The sequence below is a fragment of the Fukomys damarensis genome, unplaced genomic scaffold (genome assembly GCF_012274545.1).
Source record: "Fukomys damarensis isolate Sample0158 unplaced genomic scaffold, DMR_v1.0_HiC HiC_scaffold_14, whole genome shotgun sequence".
NCBI lineage: Eukaryota > Metazoa > Chordata > Mammalia > Rodentia > Bathyergidae > Fukomys > Fukomys damarensis.
Window position 1 is genome coordinate 70,653,117 of NW_022900926.1, and position 16,724 is coordinate 70,669,840.

A 16,724-nucleotide genomic window follows, 5' to 3' on the forward strand; every position below is an offset into this window, starting at 1 on the left:
GCCCACGGACCCGGCCATCCGAAACCGAGCCAGCCGGCCCCTGCCCGAGTCCGTTGCCCACAGGCGGCGGCGACCCTCAGGCCCAGGTTTGTCGCCCGGAGTCCCGGACACCCACCTCGGGATAGTGCGAAGATCCCCAGATCCCTGGTTGGCGTCGGGTTGCTGACGGGAGAACCAAACCTCCAGCAGCTTCTCGGTTCCTTCGAAAAAATGTGCAGCTTCCATCACCGTGAGACTAGCGAACAACCAACAACCACAGAAAATCAACTAAATTAAATCTCTTCTCCCGCCGCCGCCGCCGCCGCTGCGGATTGTTCCAGCTGTGTTGCTATAAAGTTCAGGTTCCTTTTTTTGCTATAATTTTATATTAACTTTTTTTAAAAAAAGGATTAATAAAATTTTCCCGGCTTTTTTGTTTGAGCGAAAGTTGAACGTGAGTCTGTTTGGAAATAGAGGCAGATAACAGTTCAGTCTCTTGTAGTCCGCTGCTTTCCCGTTAGAGAGAGTAGAGCGAGCGCTAGCTAATGTCGCCGGCCATACTGTGTAAGCGAGGATGCTGCGTGAGCGCAGGGCCTTATATACGGTGTCTCTTCGAAAGGCCGGAAATGACGTAATCTTCCCGCCCCCCGGGCTCATAGGGGCACTGCCCTGTCAATCCACCTTCGCCGAAGGGCGACTGGCTGGTTGAGGGCCTACTGGGAGTGCCGGGAACTACCCGCTCCGGTGCCTAGGGAGCTCTCCCTGTCCCCTGAGTGGGAGACGGCGCTGTGCTGTCCGGCTGGGGACTAGGCACTTGGGGTTGAATCACAGTCGGTGGGGAGAGCGGGAACGGAGTAAGGAGAGGCTGTACAGCGCCGCAGAAAACCACTGGTTAGGGAACATAGGTGCATCCTTAGCGAGGTCGGCGGGCTTCAGCGCGGGCGTTGGCTGGGTTGGCGAAGTGGTTGTGATCTTGTGCAGTTTTCCGCGACTGCTGAGGGACTTGGCCATTCTTGGAAGTGTTTCCCCAAGGCGAACACAGCCGAGGCATTAAAGTCCATTATTTGTCCATGACGTACTCGTTGCTGAGGGGCCGAATTAGACAGCACTTTAATTTCGCTCACGCGTTATCTGATGTGTGAACAAACGCACTTCTAGACCCGTTTACACAATGGCCAGAATCCTTGACTCTCCCTGTTTTCAAAAGGGAAAACAACGTGGCGCCCAGACTGGGAGGTCTCTGGCTCTACCTACTTCTCCGTGCGGCTCGCCGAGCCTCGGAATTGGCTGAGTTCAGCAGCGGCCCAAAGCAGTGGTAACCCCATACTCCATTAGGTCAACGGGCGGGAATCTGTTCTGTGAAAACAATTGTAGAAACTAGACCTGTAATCTGAAGTTACTTAATCATATTTCTATGAATTGTTTTAAACAGACAACTAATTGAGAGGTGTTCCTCCCAACCCCCCAAATTTACAGTGCTATCACCTTTCTGTCTTAGGGAGGATTCACATGGAAATTAATATAATAGAGAACCCAGAGCTATCACTAATAGTGATTTCAAGAATCATCAATCTAACAGTTCACTAATTAACAAAATATGAAACAGTTGTAGGTTTAATCTGCGGTAGCAAAACTGCAGTAACAAAGTTACGATTTACTCAGAAATAATGGGGGAAAAAACCCAACCCGATACAAAAACTACCATTTCACAAGACAAAATGACTTTTCCCTGTTATCTTTAGGAGGAAAAAAAATTTTTTTCCTCGATGTGAAATAGGTAATATCAACATGAAAAATATACTGAAAAAGATATGGTTGGAGTCTGCACTGTAGGTAACCCGCTGGGTAATACTCGTCTTTCAGAAACATGGGCTCATCTGTCTCCAAGAAACCTGTTGAAAGTATTGCAGATAGGCAAGTTAATTAGATATTTTGAGGCCAGTTAAACAGGGCCATCCTCAAGGAGCCAACACAGCAAGGAGCCAACGTGGAGGACAATCAAGACACATTCACTCTAAGCCGGAATTGTAAAAGGAGAGAAACTACCATAACTTTGTGCTTCCCCTGGGGGTAAAGAGCATTGACTGATATTCTAAATAGGTATCAATCATCTGGGTTGGGGGCCAAAGTCTTAACCCAGCCTTTCCAGGAAATATCCCTGACCCCCACCCTTACTGAAAATCCTTGTATGCTTGCTGTGGGACTTTCTCCCCATTTGACCCCCATTTAATCAATATTACTGGATGACTGTACTTGTAATGTTATTGGTTGGTCAGGGTTTTGCCCCACCTCATGCCCATCTTGTAATTTTCCATTGGGTCTTACAGTTTTGTCCCATTTTGTACCCACCTCACCACAAGCCTTGGCTGTATAAAACATCTTGGAGAAGTGGGGTGGGCGGGCAACCCATTTCTGGTCCCCCTTCTGTCTCTCAGACAGAAGCTTTCTTTCCCTTAATAAATTCTTCCTACTTTTAACCTTCGTTGTTCCTAGAATTCATTCTTCAATTTTAAAGAACACAATGAACTCACGTTTCAGATATCTAGCAGGTTTGGGAGTTACATCTCTTTCCCCTATATCAAAAGAATTTATGTTGTGAGTTGGTACATACACTTAATTTGCTGTGTTTTTGAAGCATCCAACTCAAATTGGGGATTGGGATAAAAGATAATAAATGCTGCTCATTTTAATATAATAAAAGAGGATGTGGTTGTTATACTTGGAATAAAGATAAAAGGAGTATTTCTGTGTTTTACAAGCTCTTCATTTATTTGATGGTTGTTTATTGAAATGAAGGATCTGCCTACTAAACCACCTCAAACACTAATTGTGGTATAAACATAATTTGGCTTATAATTGCTTATAATTAGTTGTGTTTCAATTACTATTATGCTTTTTCCCAATGTAATTTAAGTTACTATAAAAGTGCCAAGAATCTTGGCAAGGTAAATCCTTGGTAATTTGATATAGGATAATTTAAATAGTACCTATGGACTGGATTGGTCCTTTGTAAAATATATCATTTTTCTTTAGCATCATTATCTTGAAGCTCAAAAATCCTTGTACTTATTACTAAATTAGTCAGTTAATTTTTGTTTAAATATTTCACTGAGCAGGGTGCAGGCCGGTAATCCCAGCAGTCTGAGAGGCAGAGAAAGGAGGATTGTAAATTCGAACCTAGGCTGGGTAATTTAGTGAGAGTCTGTCTCATAACAAAAAAATAAAAAAAAAATATTGAAGGGGGGTGGCTTAGTGCCAAGTCCTTGGGTTTAATACCCAGTATAAATAAATAAATAAATATTTTTTTAAAAACCACAAAAACAAACTCATGTGACCTGGAGCCCCTATGAACTAACCATCTTTTTAAAGCCCCACCTCTTAATCTATCACAGTGTTCCATCTCTGCAGATGGAAGTCTAAGATTAGTGTGCTAACTAAGGGTGGATTCCCTTGAGGGCCCTCTCTCCTGTCTCCTCACATGCGGGGAGGTCATAGAGAGACCCTAATCCCTTCAGGAGGATTCCATCCTCAACCTACTTACTTCCCAAAGGCCCCATCTTAATACTGTCCCTTTGGGAATAGGATCTTAATACAAGAATGAGGGGTGCAGAAAACTCAGTCTCACATAGACGGTGCCACGTCTCACTTCCAAATTGAACTGGGATATGCTTCCTAATTCAGGGGATGGCTGGCAGGAGTTGCTACCTGGAGGGCCTCAATTCCTTACCACGGGGACCTCTCTGTAGTCATCTCAGTACATAGCAACTTCTTCATCAAAGACAGAATCAGAGTCTGCTAGTATAACAAACTTTAATATAACATCATCACCCCACTGATGTTTAATATAACATCAATGGCACCCCACTGCCTTTGAACTTTTGCTGTATTCTTTTGGTTAAGCAGGCTAGAAACAGGTCATACTGAAGGAGAGTGGATTCTGTGGTACGTGGACACCAGCAGTCAGATCACTAGGAGCCAGCCTAAAACTTGATCATATTACTCTCTGGGAGCTCCAAAAGCTTCTTCAATTCAGATCACATGATTTACCACCAAATAGCTTCATTGTTAATTTAATCTTCCAATTAAATTGGAATTTCCATGCCTTATATTGATACTTCCAATCTGAAAACTAAACATATATATAAATTTTCATATATTTTGTTTTTTATTTAAACACCTTTTTTTTGTGTGGTGCTGGAGAACTAAACCCAGGGCCTCTTGCATACTAGGCAAGGGCTCTGCAATGGAGCTACACCTCCGACTTTCATATACTTTTAGATTGAATTTAAAATGACTGCGTGCTGGAGTTGGCTTCTTCCTTTTGAGAGAGCCAATTATTACATTTTCAGGAATTTGGGGAGTCAAATGACATATTGGTAGTCAATAATGTAATGTATGTAGTCAATAATGTATGAATGGGTATCATTTTAAGGAAATCAGCACTCTCAAAAGAGTTAGGGCTCTTGGTGCTGTCAGAGAGGCAGTGGTTAAGCTAAACATTGACCAGCATAACACAGGTTATCGCAAATCTGTCACGCTAATGAGGTTGAGAAGTTGAAAGATTGTTTGATTGTTTATTTTGTTCTGTTTTTGTGGTGCTAGGGATTTTTTTTGACTTTTAATTTTTGAATCAGCACACGTTTGCAGTATGTAATGTTTACATTCCTTGTGGGGAGCTGGTACATGTACATAACACATCTTCATCCTTTCATCCCCTTCCCCATTCCTCCCTCCCCCTTCTGCCCATCTCTTGGCCCCTTTCCCATTTGGGAAAGATCTATCTCCCTACCCACTCATCTGTTAATGGATATATATGTTGCTTCCAACATTTATTATGAATTGTGCTGCTATAAACATGGATATGCATGTATTACTGTAATATGATGTCTTTAACCCTTATGGGGAAGATACCTAAAAGTGGACTATCTGGGTCAAATGGAATTTCTAGTTTTAGCTCTTTGAGAAAACTCCATACTGATTTCCATAGTGGTTGTATTAGTTTATATTCTCACCAACAATGTAGAAGTGTTCTTTTTTCCCATAGCCTCACCAGCATTTGTTATTATTTAATTTCTTAATGATAGCCATTCTTTCCGGGGTAAGGTGGAATCTTAGGGTTGTTTTAATTTGCATTTCTCTAGTAGCCAATGACACTGAACATTTTTCATGTACTTATTGGCCATTTTTACTTTTTCTAAGAAGTATCTATTTGGGGGTCAGGGTTTTAGCTCAGTGGTTCTGCCACCTGCCTCAAAAGCACAAGGATCCTAGTTCAATCCCCGGTACCAAAAAAAATAAAAATAAAAAAAAATCTATTTATTTCACTTGGCCATTTTTTGATTGGGTCTTTTACTTTGGGGAGTCTAATTTTTTTGAGTTCCCTATATATTCTAGGTATTAGTCCTCTGTCTGAGGTTGGAAACAAGGTATGGCTTAGACTGGCTGGGAAGAGAGGCATGGTGGGATCCCAGAATCTACACAGCAGCACCTCTCAGGACTCCCTGTGTAGAACTTCTCTTAGGTTCCCGTGAGATGTGGATGACATATAAGGACACAGATGCCACAGGGAGCCTGCTATTGTTTGTCTTTCATGGTAGTCTGCCCTGTGTCTTCCAGACTAGGGTGTAGTTTTACGTTTTTGCTTTTCTCTTTTCCTCTCTTGTTTGACATAAATTTTCCCTGCAGAGCCAGTTCCTCCCTCACTCCTCATTTTTCAAAACTTTTGGCACTATTTTTGGCTTGTCTCGTTCAATTCTTTATTCAAGGTGAGAAGGTCCTGGAATACGCTTAACTGGCAAGCCATTTCTAAAAGGAACTAACCAATAACATGAGGCATAGCTGGCAAAAATTTTTCCCCATTCTACAGGTTGTGTTTTGTTTTGCTTGTTTGTTTGTTTGCTTTTTGTACCGGGGATCAAACTCAGGTCCTTGAGCTTGTGAGGCGGCGGAACCACTGAGCGAAATCCCCAGCCCTATAGGTTGTGTTTTTATTCTGTTGGTTGTTCTTTTGCTGTGGAGTAGCTTTTTAATTTGACATAATCCCATTTGTTGATTCTTTTTTTTTTTGCCAGATTTCATTCATTTTTATTTTTCTTCTGTAGAAACCCTTATGATGTAGCTACTGCTGGAGCGTGAGTCCTCTGAACAGAGACTCAAGTGTGAGTTTTCACAAGATGGTCAGTGGATTCCTGGTAGGGAGACTTAGTGAACGAAGCCTCTTTCCAGAGGTCTGGGGTCGGGTAGCTATAGGTCTTGGAGATGGCACCAAAGGTGACCTTGGCAAAGATGCCCAGAGTGGCAGTGCAGCCCCTGGCAGAGGTGCAGCAGTCATCAGTGCAGCCATCAGCAGTCGCTTCTTGGGCACAGGAACTGAGAAGATGCCAATGCCTCTGGGGGCAGGGATCAGTTGCGCCAACACAGAGCCACAGGGGCCCCGTCACCTTGCAAGGGACAGTGTGGGGCTTGCCGATCTTATTCCCCCAGTAGCCTCTCTGCACGGGGACAATAGAGAGCTTGGCCAGAATGATGGCCCCGCGAATGGCAGTGGCTACTTCCTTGGAGCACTTTACACCCAGACCAAGTGACCGCTGTAGTCCCCGACAGCGACAAATGCCTTGAATCTGAGCTGCTGGCCAGCACGAGTTTGCTTCTGCACCGGCGTGATCTTCAGAACTTCATCCTTAAGGGGTGTGTCAATAATCTCAGACTCCTTGATGGGCAAGGAGAAGAGATAAATTTCCTCCAGGGACTTGATCTTCAAGTCCTTTATCAGCTGACTCAACGTGGTGACAGGAAGCCACTCCTTGTTCTCTTCTCCTTACCGCGCGAGCCCTGAGGCCTGGGCCTCTGCAGCTTAGGCACCCACAGCCTCAAAGGCCACTGCCAAAACCTCCGCGGAAGGTGCCATGGCCTCCCATGCCTGAGCTCCTGGGGCCTCCAGGCCCTTACACTGCACCATTTGGTGTTTTCCAGAAGAAGAAGCCCCATTTGTTGATTCTTAGTATTATTTCCTGTGCAACTGGGGTTCTGTTCAGAAAGTCCTCACCTACACCTATGACTTCAAGAGTTTTACCTATTTTATCTTCCAGTAGATTGTTTCTGTTTTAACATTTTTAATCCATTTTTATTTTAGTTTAGTACATGGTGAGAGATATGGAGCTAGCTTCGATCTTCTGCACATGGATAGCCAGTTTTCCCAGCACCATTTTAAAAAAGGCTATCTTTCCTCCAGTGTATGTTTTTGGACCCTTTGTCAAAGATCAAATACAATTATGCCTCAGTTCACAAATGCTCCTGTTTGCAAACAACTCGGTTTGCAAACAAAGGCATTTGGAAAATTTTGCTTCCAAACTTCATCAGGTGACAAAGAGGGCTATGACCATCTTCCCCATACAAACATAAACACAGCCATCTTCCCCCAAATCATAAACAAATTAAGCTTGTAAACCAAGGTACCACTGTAATTGAATGTGTTTGAGGTTGTTTTTGCATTCTCTATTCTGTTCCACTGATCCACCTTTCTATGTGCCAGTGTGGTACTGCAGACGGAACCCTGGACCTTTACACTAAGCCACACTTGCCGCCTTTTTTGAGACAGTATCTTGCTAAATTGCCCAGGCTGGGCTTGAATTTGTAATCCTCATATCTTAGCATCCCAGAATGCTGAGATGATAGGTGTGCACCACCATGGCTGGCTTACATTTTATATTACATTTACATTAATGGACAGAAAATGCCAAAATACTACAAATTTAAATTATTTTCAGATACATCATTCAAAAATCCCCTTTTCTTCCAAACTTTATAATTGTCTATTAAAGTTAAAAAAAACCCCGATGTGTGAACTATAATTAATAACAGATCTTAAAATTATATGGATAAGGCTAGTTTTAAATTTTAATTTTTTGAAAATTAATGAAATCTTAAGTGTCTCTAAGAAAATTAAATACTCTGCAATTCTATTATTGCATCTCCATTTTTGCTATTAACAAAAAGAATCAGTATCACATTCCACATGTTATTTTTATACCTCTATATACATATATTTTTTGTTTTGTTCTTGTTTATTTGAGCCTTAAAACTCTTGGCAATTCTCTTGTCTCAGCCTCCCAAGTGCTGGATTACAGCATGCACCATCATACCTAGCCACACATTTAAGAATAATATAAAAGTGTTCACTGTTGCCCCAAGAAAAAAAGCAATTTGGGTGTATTCAAGACATGTTGGATTAAGGGCAGGGGTCCCTCTCTACCTCTGAATGTGGTACTAGTCATAGAACTTACAGGATCATCATTATTTTACGATGCTATGGATTTCCTGTATGCTAAGCAAATGCTCTACTACTGAGCTACATCCCTAATGCTCAGAATTGTTATTTCTTGACTGTAGCTTCAGTCTCTTTAAGGTATAACTTGAAACCCGAAACTATCACCTCTTCTGCAGGCTTCGTAGGCTACTACTTACACGAAGTTTTCTTAGAGATTATTAATCATTGGGTGCCCGTCAGTCACAATTTCAAAAACTTTTCACATTGAAATTTAAATGCCCATGCCTTCTGAGGACAAACATTTATAAAAATTCTGTTATTATGCTTATTTCTGATGGTAAAGTTCTAGGCAAACATGAAGAAGCAGCCAAGGGATTTAGCAAGTGCAAAGTCCTGAGTTTGACCCTGGTACCAGGAAAAAAAAAAAAAAGCAAATTCTTTAGAATACATAACTTATAAACCGCACCTCCCCATAAGTCTTATATCAAATTTCAGAAAGCAGAATCAGATTCTTACCTCCCAGAATCAACAGGCTTCTGTAAAAACTGAGCAGCCCCAGGGCAGGGGATTTGGCTCAGTGGTTCCGCTGCCTGCCTCGCACGCGTGCGAGGGCCCCAGTTTGAACCTGGTACCCCCAAAAAAAGAGTTCCCCAAGTGAAAGACCTCTACCTACATTCGGAACCCACACAAAAAACAAAAAAACAAACAAACAAACAAAAAAAAATAAGGCGAACTGGGTAGAAGATGTATCTGTGTTATATGCTTCAAGCCCAGCTACCAGTAGTCAAGTATTAGATATTTTAAGGAAATCTTTCAACGTTAAAGAGAAATCAAAGTAAAATAAGGAATAAACCAGAGAACACAAATAATGCAGGAAATAGAAGTAAACTTCCTAGGATAAAACAGCATAATTTTACTCCACAGGGAATAGAGAAACTACTCTATCCATAAAAACAAAACCAGACTACTATAAACCAGGAACATTCAAAAGATCTAAAAAGAGTTTTGCAAATTATAGATAAGCAAGCTGAGATTTTTTTAAAGGGAGAGAAATGAAAAAAAAGTGAGAGATCAATTTGAAGAAATCTTAGTGGAGAAATGATGTTAGTCCATCAGTCAAAAGTGTCCCTATGTCTAGGTAATATGAGTTCTACAAAGAAACATGACAGGAAGTAATTTTTAAAAATGATATCATAAAAAATTTCAAACCAGAAGACATGGATTCCTAAATTTCAAGGGCTCAACTGAGAAAACAAAGTAACCCATACTAAAGCATATACAGTCCTACTTGGGTTCACTAACTTAATTTGTTCGATTCTGGAGAAGATGGCTGATGGCCACGGTTCTATTAGCTTTCATCACCTGATGCAGAATTCTGAACAGAAGCAAAATTTTGCAGAACATTTTTGTTTATAAACCGAATTGTTCGCAAGCAGAGCGTTTATGAACTGGGGTTTCATTTATTGTGAAATTTCAGAATAATTTGGACAAAGATTCTAAAAGGCGGGCTGGGGATTTAACTCAGTGGTGCCACCGCCTAGTCCCAAATTCTATCCCCAGTACCCCCCCCAAAAAAAAGATTTTTAAAGGCTTCCATAGAGAGGACAAAAAGGTCACCATCAAAGGAAAAAGAACCAGAATACACCGAATTTCTCAACAGCGGCATGGGAATCTTAAAGACAATGGAATAAAGTGTTGTGCCTGTTTTGCTTTGTTTCTTGCTTTAGCAGCACTGGTGATCAAAGCCAGAGCCTGGTGCATGGTGTGTACTAGGCAAACTCTCTACTGTAAGCTATATCCCTAGTCTGATTATTTAGAGCTGACAACTCTAAACCCAGTCTCAGGCAGTATCTAGGGTTCTTCCTAGGCCCTGTGATAAGCTGAATAGATAATGTTTTATGTGAAGGATTGTAAAACCTACTTGTCATGCAACTTATAATGATAAAAGTAAGTGATGGCTACATACTTTAAAAATCATAAGTAAAATAAGATTGATTCTTTAAAAATCACATATAGAGTAGTATTATATTTAGGGCAATAGAACTAAAGCATTAGAGAATTAATACTGTTCCTGGCTCATTCTCCTATACTCTTCTTGTTTGAATAAGATAATAACCGGAACAGTTGGAGCAATAATCTGTCACTATCAGTATTTTATCTATTTTAGGAAATCCTTATGTGGAACCAAAGAACAAAAACTATTCTGTCATTTTAGTGACAAGTTTTAGTTGATTACTCACGCTTCTACTTATTCTGGACACTAGAGATATTAGATTCTTGGTAAATGGAGGCTCAAAACCTCGGTATTCCTTTTTTTTTTTTTTTTTTTTTGGTTTTTTGAGACAGGGTCTCACTGTGTAGTTGAGACTGGCCTGGAGCTCACTGTGTAGCCCAGGCTGGTCTCAAACTCACAGTGATCCTCCTGTCTCAGCCTCCCGAGTGCTGGGATCACAGGCGTGCACCACCATGCCCAGCTTGGTATTCCAAATTTTAATAGGCTAATATATACTTGTGCACACACACAAAATCCCATCTTGTTTTATTATTATTATTATTATAACATTTTTATCAGTATGTGTTTGCAGTACATAATGATACCATTCATCATGGGGAGTTGGGACAGGTATATAACACACCTTAATCCTTTTTTACTTCCCCTTCTCTCCTTTCCCCCATCTGCACCTTATTTTAGAATAATGAGAAGAAACTGATATGATTTGATCCTTTTTCTCCAGAGTGAAAACAAAGACTGAGAAAGTCCCAACCTAACCTATCTGGTACCTGGGAACTTGAGATGCTAGTTGTTTTCCCCCTCCCTATGGCTCTTCTCAGAGAATCTTCCCTGCCCAGAGTCCAAGGAACACAAGGTCCTACTTTTTTTCCCAGGGATCGAACTCAGGACTTTGTGCTTGAAAGGCAGGTGCGGTGCCACTGAGCAAAATCCCTGGCCCTAGTCCTCCTACTTTTAGACCTTGTCTTCCTGGCCACAGCTGATTGGCTCAGGTCCAAACACCTAACCCAATCAAATTCTTTTGTTTGATAATATGAACTAGGGACTTATGTTGTGAATAAGTGACTTAGTGGAGGACCCTTCAAAGGACCATAATAAAATACATGAAAGTAGGAATTTATACATTTCATACATTTACATATAAACTCAAGTAATGGATTTTATTCTACGGAATGTAAGAATTAGAAAAAGTGAAAGAATAGAAGGTCAATATTGTTATCAGTGATAACATAGATAACATATTTATGGACACAGGTAAGGTAATTACTAGTATTTGCTATCTAGTCATATTACAATCGCGTCTCCTCCACCACGGCAATGCTTGGAATCACACCTAGGCCTCATGTGTGCTAGGCTAATGCTCTATCACTGAGTTCTACCCCCAGCCCCATATCACAATGCTCTTTTTTTGGTAACGGGGATCGAACTCTGGATCTCGTGCTTTCGAAGCAGGTGGCAGAACCACTGAGCTAAATCCCCGGCCCTTCACAGTGCATTTTGAAGTGACTTCCAATTCAACTCTGACATAGACATCCTATCTATGTTGGGCACACTGTTTACAGGTTATTAAATACTTTGAAATAAGTGGTAGAACAAAATTGAAAGTCATCATCATCATTTTGGGTGAAAGGAAATAATTTGTCTTGAATGATTAAAATTTAGAACACTTTATGAGTTTAATTATCTATGACTAATTCTTATCTACTCTGAATAGTAATATCACTGTTTACTCAGTTTCACACCCAGAGCACACCCAGAAACCTTTTCCATTCACTTTGATATTTCTGTAGCCTATTTCACATTTAACACAGCTTTGACTTAGAATTTAAGCTTGTGTTAAGAAAAATATTTAAAGAAGCACTTTTATTTATCTAGTTATTATTATTATTATTTTTTTTGAGACGGGGTCTCACTATGTAGTCGAGACTGACCTGGAACTCCCTATGTAGCCCAGGCTGGTCTCAAACTCACAGCAAACCTCCTGCCTCAGCCTCCCAAGTGCTGGGATTCCAAGAGTGCACCACCACATCCAGCTCTCTAGTTATTACTTTAACAAATTAGCCAATGGATTTGTTTGATTGTTTTCTTTCTCTTTTGGCAGTGGCTGTGCATCAAATCCAGAGCCTCAAGCTGCTAGGGAAACACTGTACCACTGAGCTTTTACCCAGCTCTCCAAGAGATACTTTAAGCTCAGCTTTTTTAAAGAGATCAATTAGGTGAACAATATTGCAATAATTTATCTTATATATCAATATTGCAAAAATTTATCTTAACAATATTGCAAAAATTTATCTTAGTTTTGTTCACATCAGCCTGATATCAATGTATTTATCCACTGAGAGTGATAATTACACATCTAGGGATTTATATGGACAGATGTGATTCCTTGCTCCTTGTATCCATCTATTTCCTTTTTCATGCACCGTGGCAACCTACATAGAAGTTAGTTGTAACTCATTTAAATTCAGGTCTTTGGTGTAAGGTTAAGTATTGTTTAACAGGTCTGCAAGCTGAAGTATGAGATGGGGAGTTGTCAACGTTTCCCAGCAGCAGAGCCTTTAGCAACTAAGGTGTGGTCTCAATATTCTGGTCAAACATGTTTCTGTTCTGCATCTTCCACAGTGCAGTAAACTCTAATGTATAAGTTCTAACTCTTAAAGAAAAGAAACAAGAAAGGAAAACAAAAACCACTATCTAAGAACAGTAGTGATCTATAGCTTCTGAAAATTCCTGGACAGGGCCAGGGATTTAGCTCAGTAGTTTTGCCACCTGCCTTGCAAGCACAAGGACCCAAGTTCAATCCCTGGTACCAAACCAAACCAAACCAAACCAAACAATAAAAAAACCATAATAATAATAGTAATAATAATAATAATAATGAAAATTCCTGGACATAAGGTATTGGTCTCTGGGTTTTTCTTCACCTCTACCAATTTCCACAGCCTCTAAGCATGTTTCCCTTCAAGAAGCAAGAGATTTGGACAGGGAACGCAGCTGAGTGACACATGGTATGGCCACGCAGTGGGTCTATCAAGTGATACTTGTTATTATGCCTTGTGTTTGTTCACAGTCATTCCACAACAAAACAAAAGAGCTGCAATATTATGTAGATTGTGAGGATTTGGGGCAGTGTGCAGCACATGGAGAGGCAGAATAGAGAATTCCTATCAACTGTTAGTTCTAAAAAGTTAAAATGAGTCTGTTATTTGTGTACAAGAAGGCTATTGATTTTTGGGTGTTGACCTTGTATTCAACTACTCTGCTAAAAGTGTCAATTAAGTCTAGAAGTCTTTTGGTAGAGTTTTTTGGGTCTTGTAGAGTATCATATTGTCAGCAAATAATGACAGTTTAACTTCTTCCTTTCCTATCTTTATTGCTTTAATTTCTTTCTCTTGTCTAATTGCTATGACTAATGTTTCTAGAACTGTATTGAAGAGGAGTGGTGATAGTGGGCATCCTTGTCTTGTTCCTGATTTTAACGTGAAGGTTTTCAGTTTTTGGCCATTTAATATGATGTTGGTTGTTGGTTTTTCATAGTTAGCTTTTATTAAGTTGAGATATAGACCATCTATTCCAAATTTTTGCAGGGTTTTTATCGTGAATGGGTCATACCAGAGTGATATATGCACACCCATGTTTATAGCACCATAGTTTGTAATAGCTAAAGCTTGGAAACAGCTCATTTGCCCATCAGTTGGAGATTGGATAAAGAAGTGTGGTTTTTCTATAAAATGGAATACTACTCAGCCATAAAGAATGAGAAATTAGACTCATTCATGGGAAAATGGATACATATTAAGGATATACTCCTAAGTGAAATAAATAAGTCACACATGTGTAAATACCAAATAGTTTTTCTGGTGTGAATAAACTGTAATAGTACATAAGATCCTAATGAGACAACTGACATTATGAAATGGGAAGAAAAGGGCTAAAGGTGTAGAGAAAGTGGGAAGGGTAGGGGAAAGGTAATAAGGGGAAACATATGAGAAAATGAAAAATGGAAATGAAGTGTTTGTAAATGTGGAGGGGAGGAGGGGGGTGAAGGGAGGGCAGGGACAAGGGGAAAAAATGAGAAACAAGACCAACTGTCAAGTAAAGGTACAAGATCCCAATAATGAATGTAACTGTACTGTATCCCTAAAATGTACCAATAAACTCAATAAAAGAAAAAAAAAGTTAAAATGAAATATCTACTAACACTTCTAACCCCAGCTCCCCTGCATGCCTAGGTTTGGGCATCATCCTTATTTATTCCTGACTTTTGAATAAATTCATGTCTAATTAGTTAACTAATTTAAACATTCATTCATTCATTCATTAGAAGAATGTGTTCCTTTTGTGGTTTTGAAGATCCACCTCAGGGCTTCAGGTACAGGAGGCAAGCACTCTGCCAATGAACGTCTTCCCCAGCCGATGCACAAATATTTATCAAGTACTTGTGTGTGTGTGTGTGTGTGTGTGTGTGTGTGTGGCACTCATGTGTCAGAGTACTTATGTGTCAGATCCTGTGCTGATTTGGGGAGGCCCGTTCAGTACCAATTTCCCAGTCAAGAGCATTCTGTTACCATAGCATAAGATGGACTAAGATAGGAAATTGGTACCAAGAGTGAGGTTTTCCTAAAACAAAACAAAACAAACAAAACCCCAGAAGAATGTGGAGGCATTTTTTCCTTTTTTTTTTTTTTTTTTTTTTTTTTTTTTTTTTTTTCTAATCATAAAAACTACTAAGTAGAGCTTGAAAGGACTGGGAGGAGCAGGCTAGAAAAATCCTAGATTGTGTTAGGGGCAATACCAGTGAGGTGCTACAAAGAGAGCGGTACCAGTGGGGGGATGAGAATTGAAGGAGCTACATGGATTCTGATGCAGAATAGAATTTATAATAAATCAACCAGAATCTAGGTATTTTAAAGATTTTCAGCGGGTAGAGAATGAAAACATTTTTAGGAGAGGAAAGAGATTATGTCCAAGTGACAAGGAGATGATCAAGCAATCAGTATGGCTAGCAGGAAACTAGCTACCACTTGTTAAGACAGGAGAACGAATGATCTCAGAGACATTGCAGAAAACTTTCTTTTTCTTTTTCTTTTTTTTTTTTGGTACCTGGGATTGAACTTGGGTCCTTGTGCTTGTGAGGCAGGTGGCAGAACCACTGAGCTAAATCCCCAGCCCTCTTTTTTCTTTTTTCCAGAGATGTAGTCCTACTATTTTACCCAGGCTCGCCTTGATCTCCTGGGCTCAAGTGATCCTCTTGCTTCAGTCTCTCAAAAACTTAGGACTACAGGCAAGTCTGGCTCATTTCTGAGGTCTTTGAGGTTACCCCTCCAATCTAGAGCCCAGAGTTCTACAGAAGCAGAATGGCTAGGGGGAGCTGGACAGATGTCCTCTGTGCATTTGCCATCCAGGACTTTGGGACTCTTCCCCCTGAATTCCAGCAGCTCTACCCAGTTGGGGCTCAAGCAGGCTGGGTGTGGCTTGGGCTGATGCTCTAAGGTCAAAAGCAGTAAGCCTTGGCAGTACCCATGTGGCGATAATTCTGGAAGTGTGCAAAATGGGTGAGCTGTGGGGGTAAAGTTACCTCCAACTAGACTTCAAAGGCTCTATCAGGCAGCACAGAGTGGAGCCACTGCAGAGTTCCCACTAGGGAAATGCCTACTGGAGCATCGGGATGGAGCTGCTCCCAAGACCCCAGAACTATAGAGTTACCAGTGAGTAGCACCAGGCCGGGAGCGCGATAGGTCTGAGACTCCAGCTTGTGTGAGAGCTGCTGTGGCTGAGTCCCACACAGAAGGCCCTGAGGGCCCAGCCCCTACCTAACGTGCCAAGCCAGGTGTTGGAGAGTAAAAAAAATTATTCTCAATCCTTAGGATTTAGTATTGTTTACCCTATTGGGTTTGGGCTGGTGTAGGACCTGTTATTCTTTATTTCCTTTTTTTTGTTGTTGTTTTCTAGGGAAACATTTAATAATTAATATATAAAATCTCAGTAAGAAGCCATTTAAGCCAGGCGTGGTGGTGCACGCCTATAATCCCAGCACTTGGGAGGCTGAGGCAGGAGGATCACTGTGAGTTCGAGACCAGCCTGGGCTACATAGTGAGTCCCAGGTCAGTCTCAACTACATAGTGAGACCCTGTCTCAAAAAACCAAAAAACTGAAAAAAAAAAAAGAAGCCATGTAAAGTGACAGACATAACCGCCTTGTATTGAACAAAAAAGAAAGGAAAGAAGCACAACAACAGCAAGAATCCCCCTACTGAATATAAATTTTAATTATAAAGCAATAAATAAATAAATAAAAAACAAAGTATGAAAAAAACATTGAAAAATAATCTTAATTATTGGCAACTCATCACATTATTGCAAGAAACATTTGACTTTAAGAAAAGTTTAATTTTATGCAAAATTTAAGTAGAATAGTTTTTTATATGGAGTCAAAACATATTTTTAAAAGGGCATGACAACAAAATCA

General features: G+C 40.5%; 1 protein-coding gene and 1 pseudogene across 1 annotated transcript in view; both read right to left on the reverse strand.

Annotated features, from left to right (window-relative positions):
* Nucleotides 1-580, reverse strand: part of Amd1 (adenosylmethionine decarboxylase 1) — a 17,207-nt gene extending 16,627 nt beyond the window's left edge. Inside the window, exon 1 of the mRNA XM_010630363.2 lies at nucleotides 116-580. Coding sequence (XP_010628665.1) covers nucleotides 116-225 — 110 coding nt within the window. The 5' untranslated portion in view covers nucleotides 226-580. The remainder of the gene's footprint in view (nucleotides 1-115) is intronic.
* Nucleotides 581-6,086: 5,506 nt separating this feature from the next.
* Nucleotides 6,087-10,173, reverse strand: LOC104866475 (annotated as a pseudogene).
* Between the last annotated feature and the right edge of the window lie 6,551 nt (nucleotides 10,174-16,724).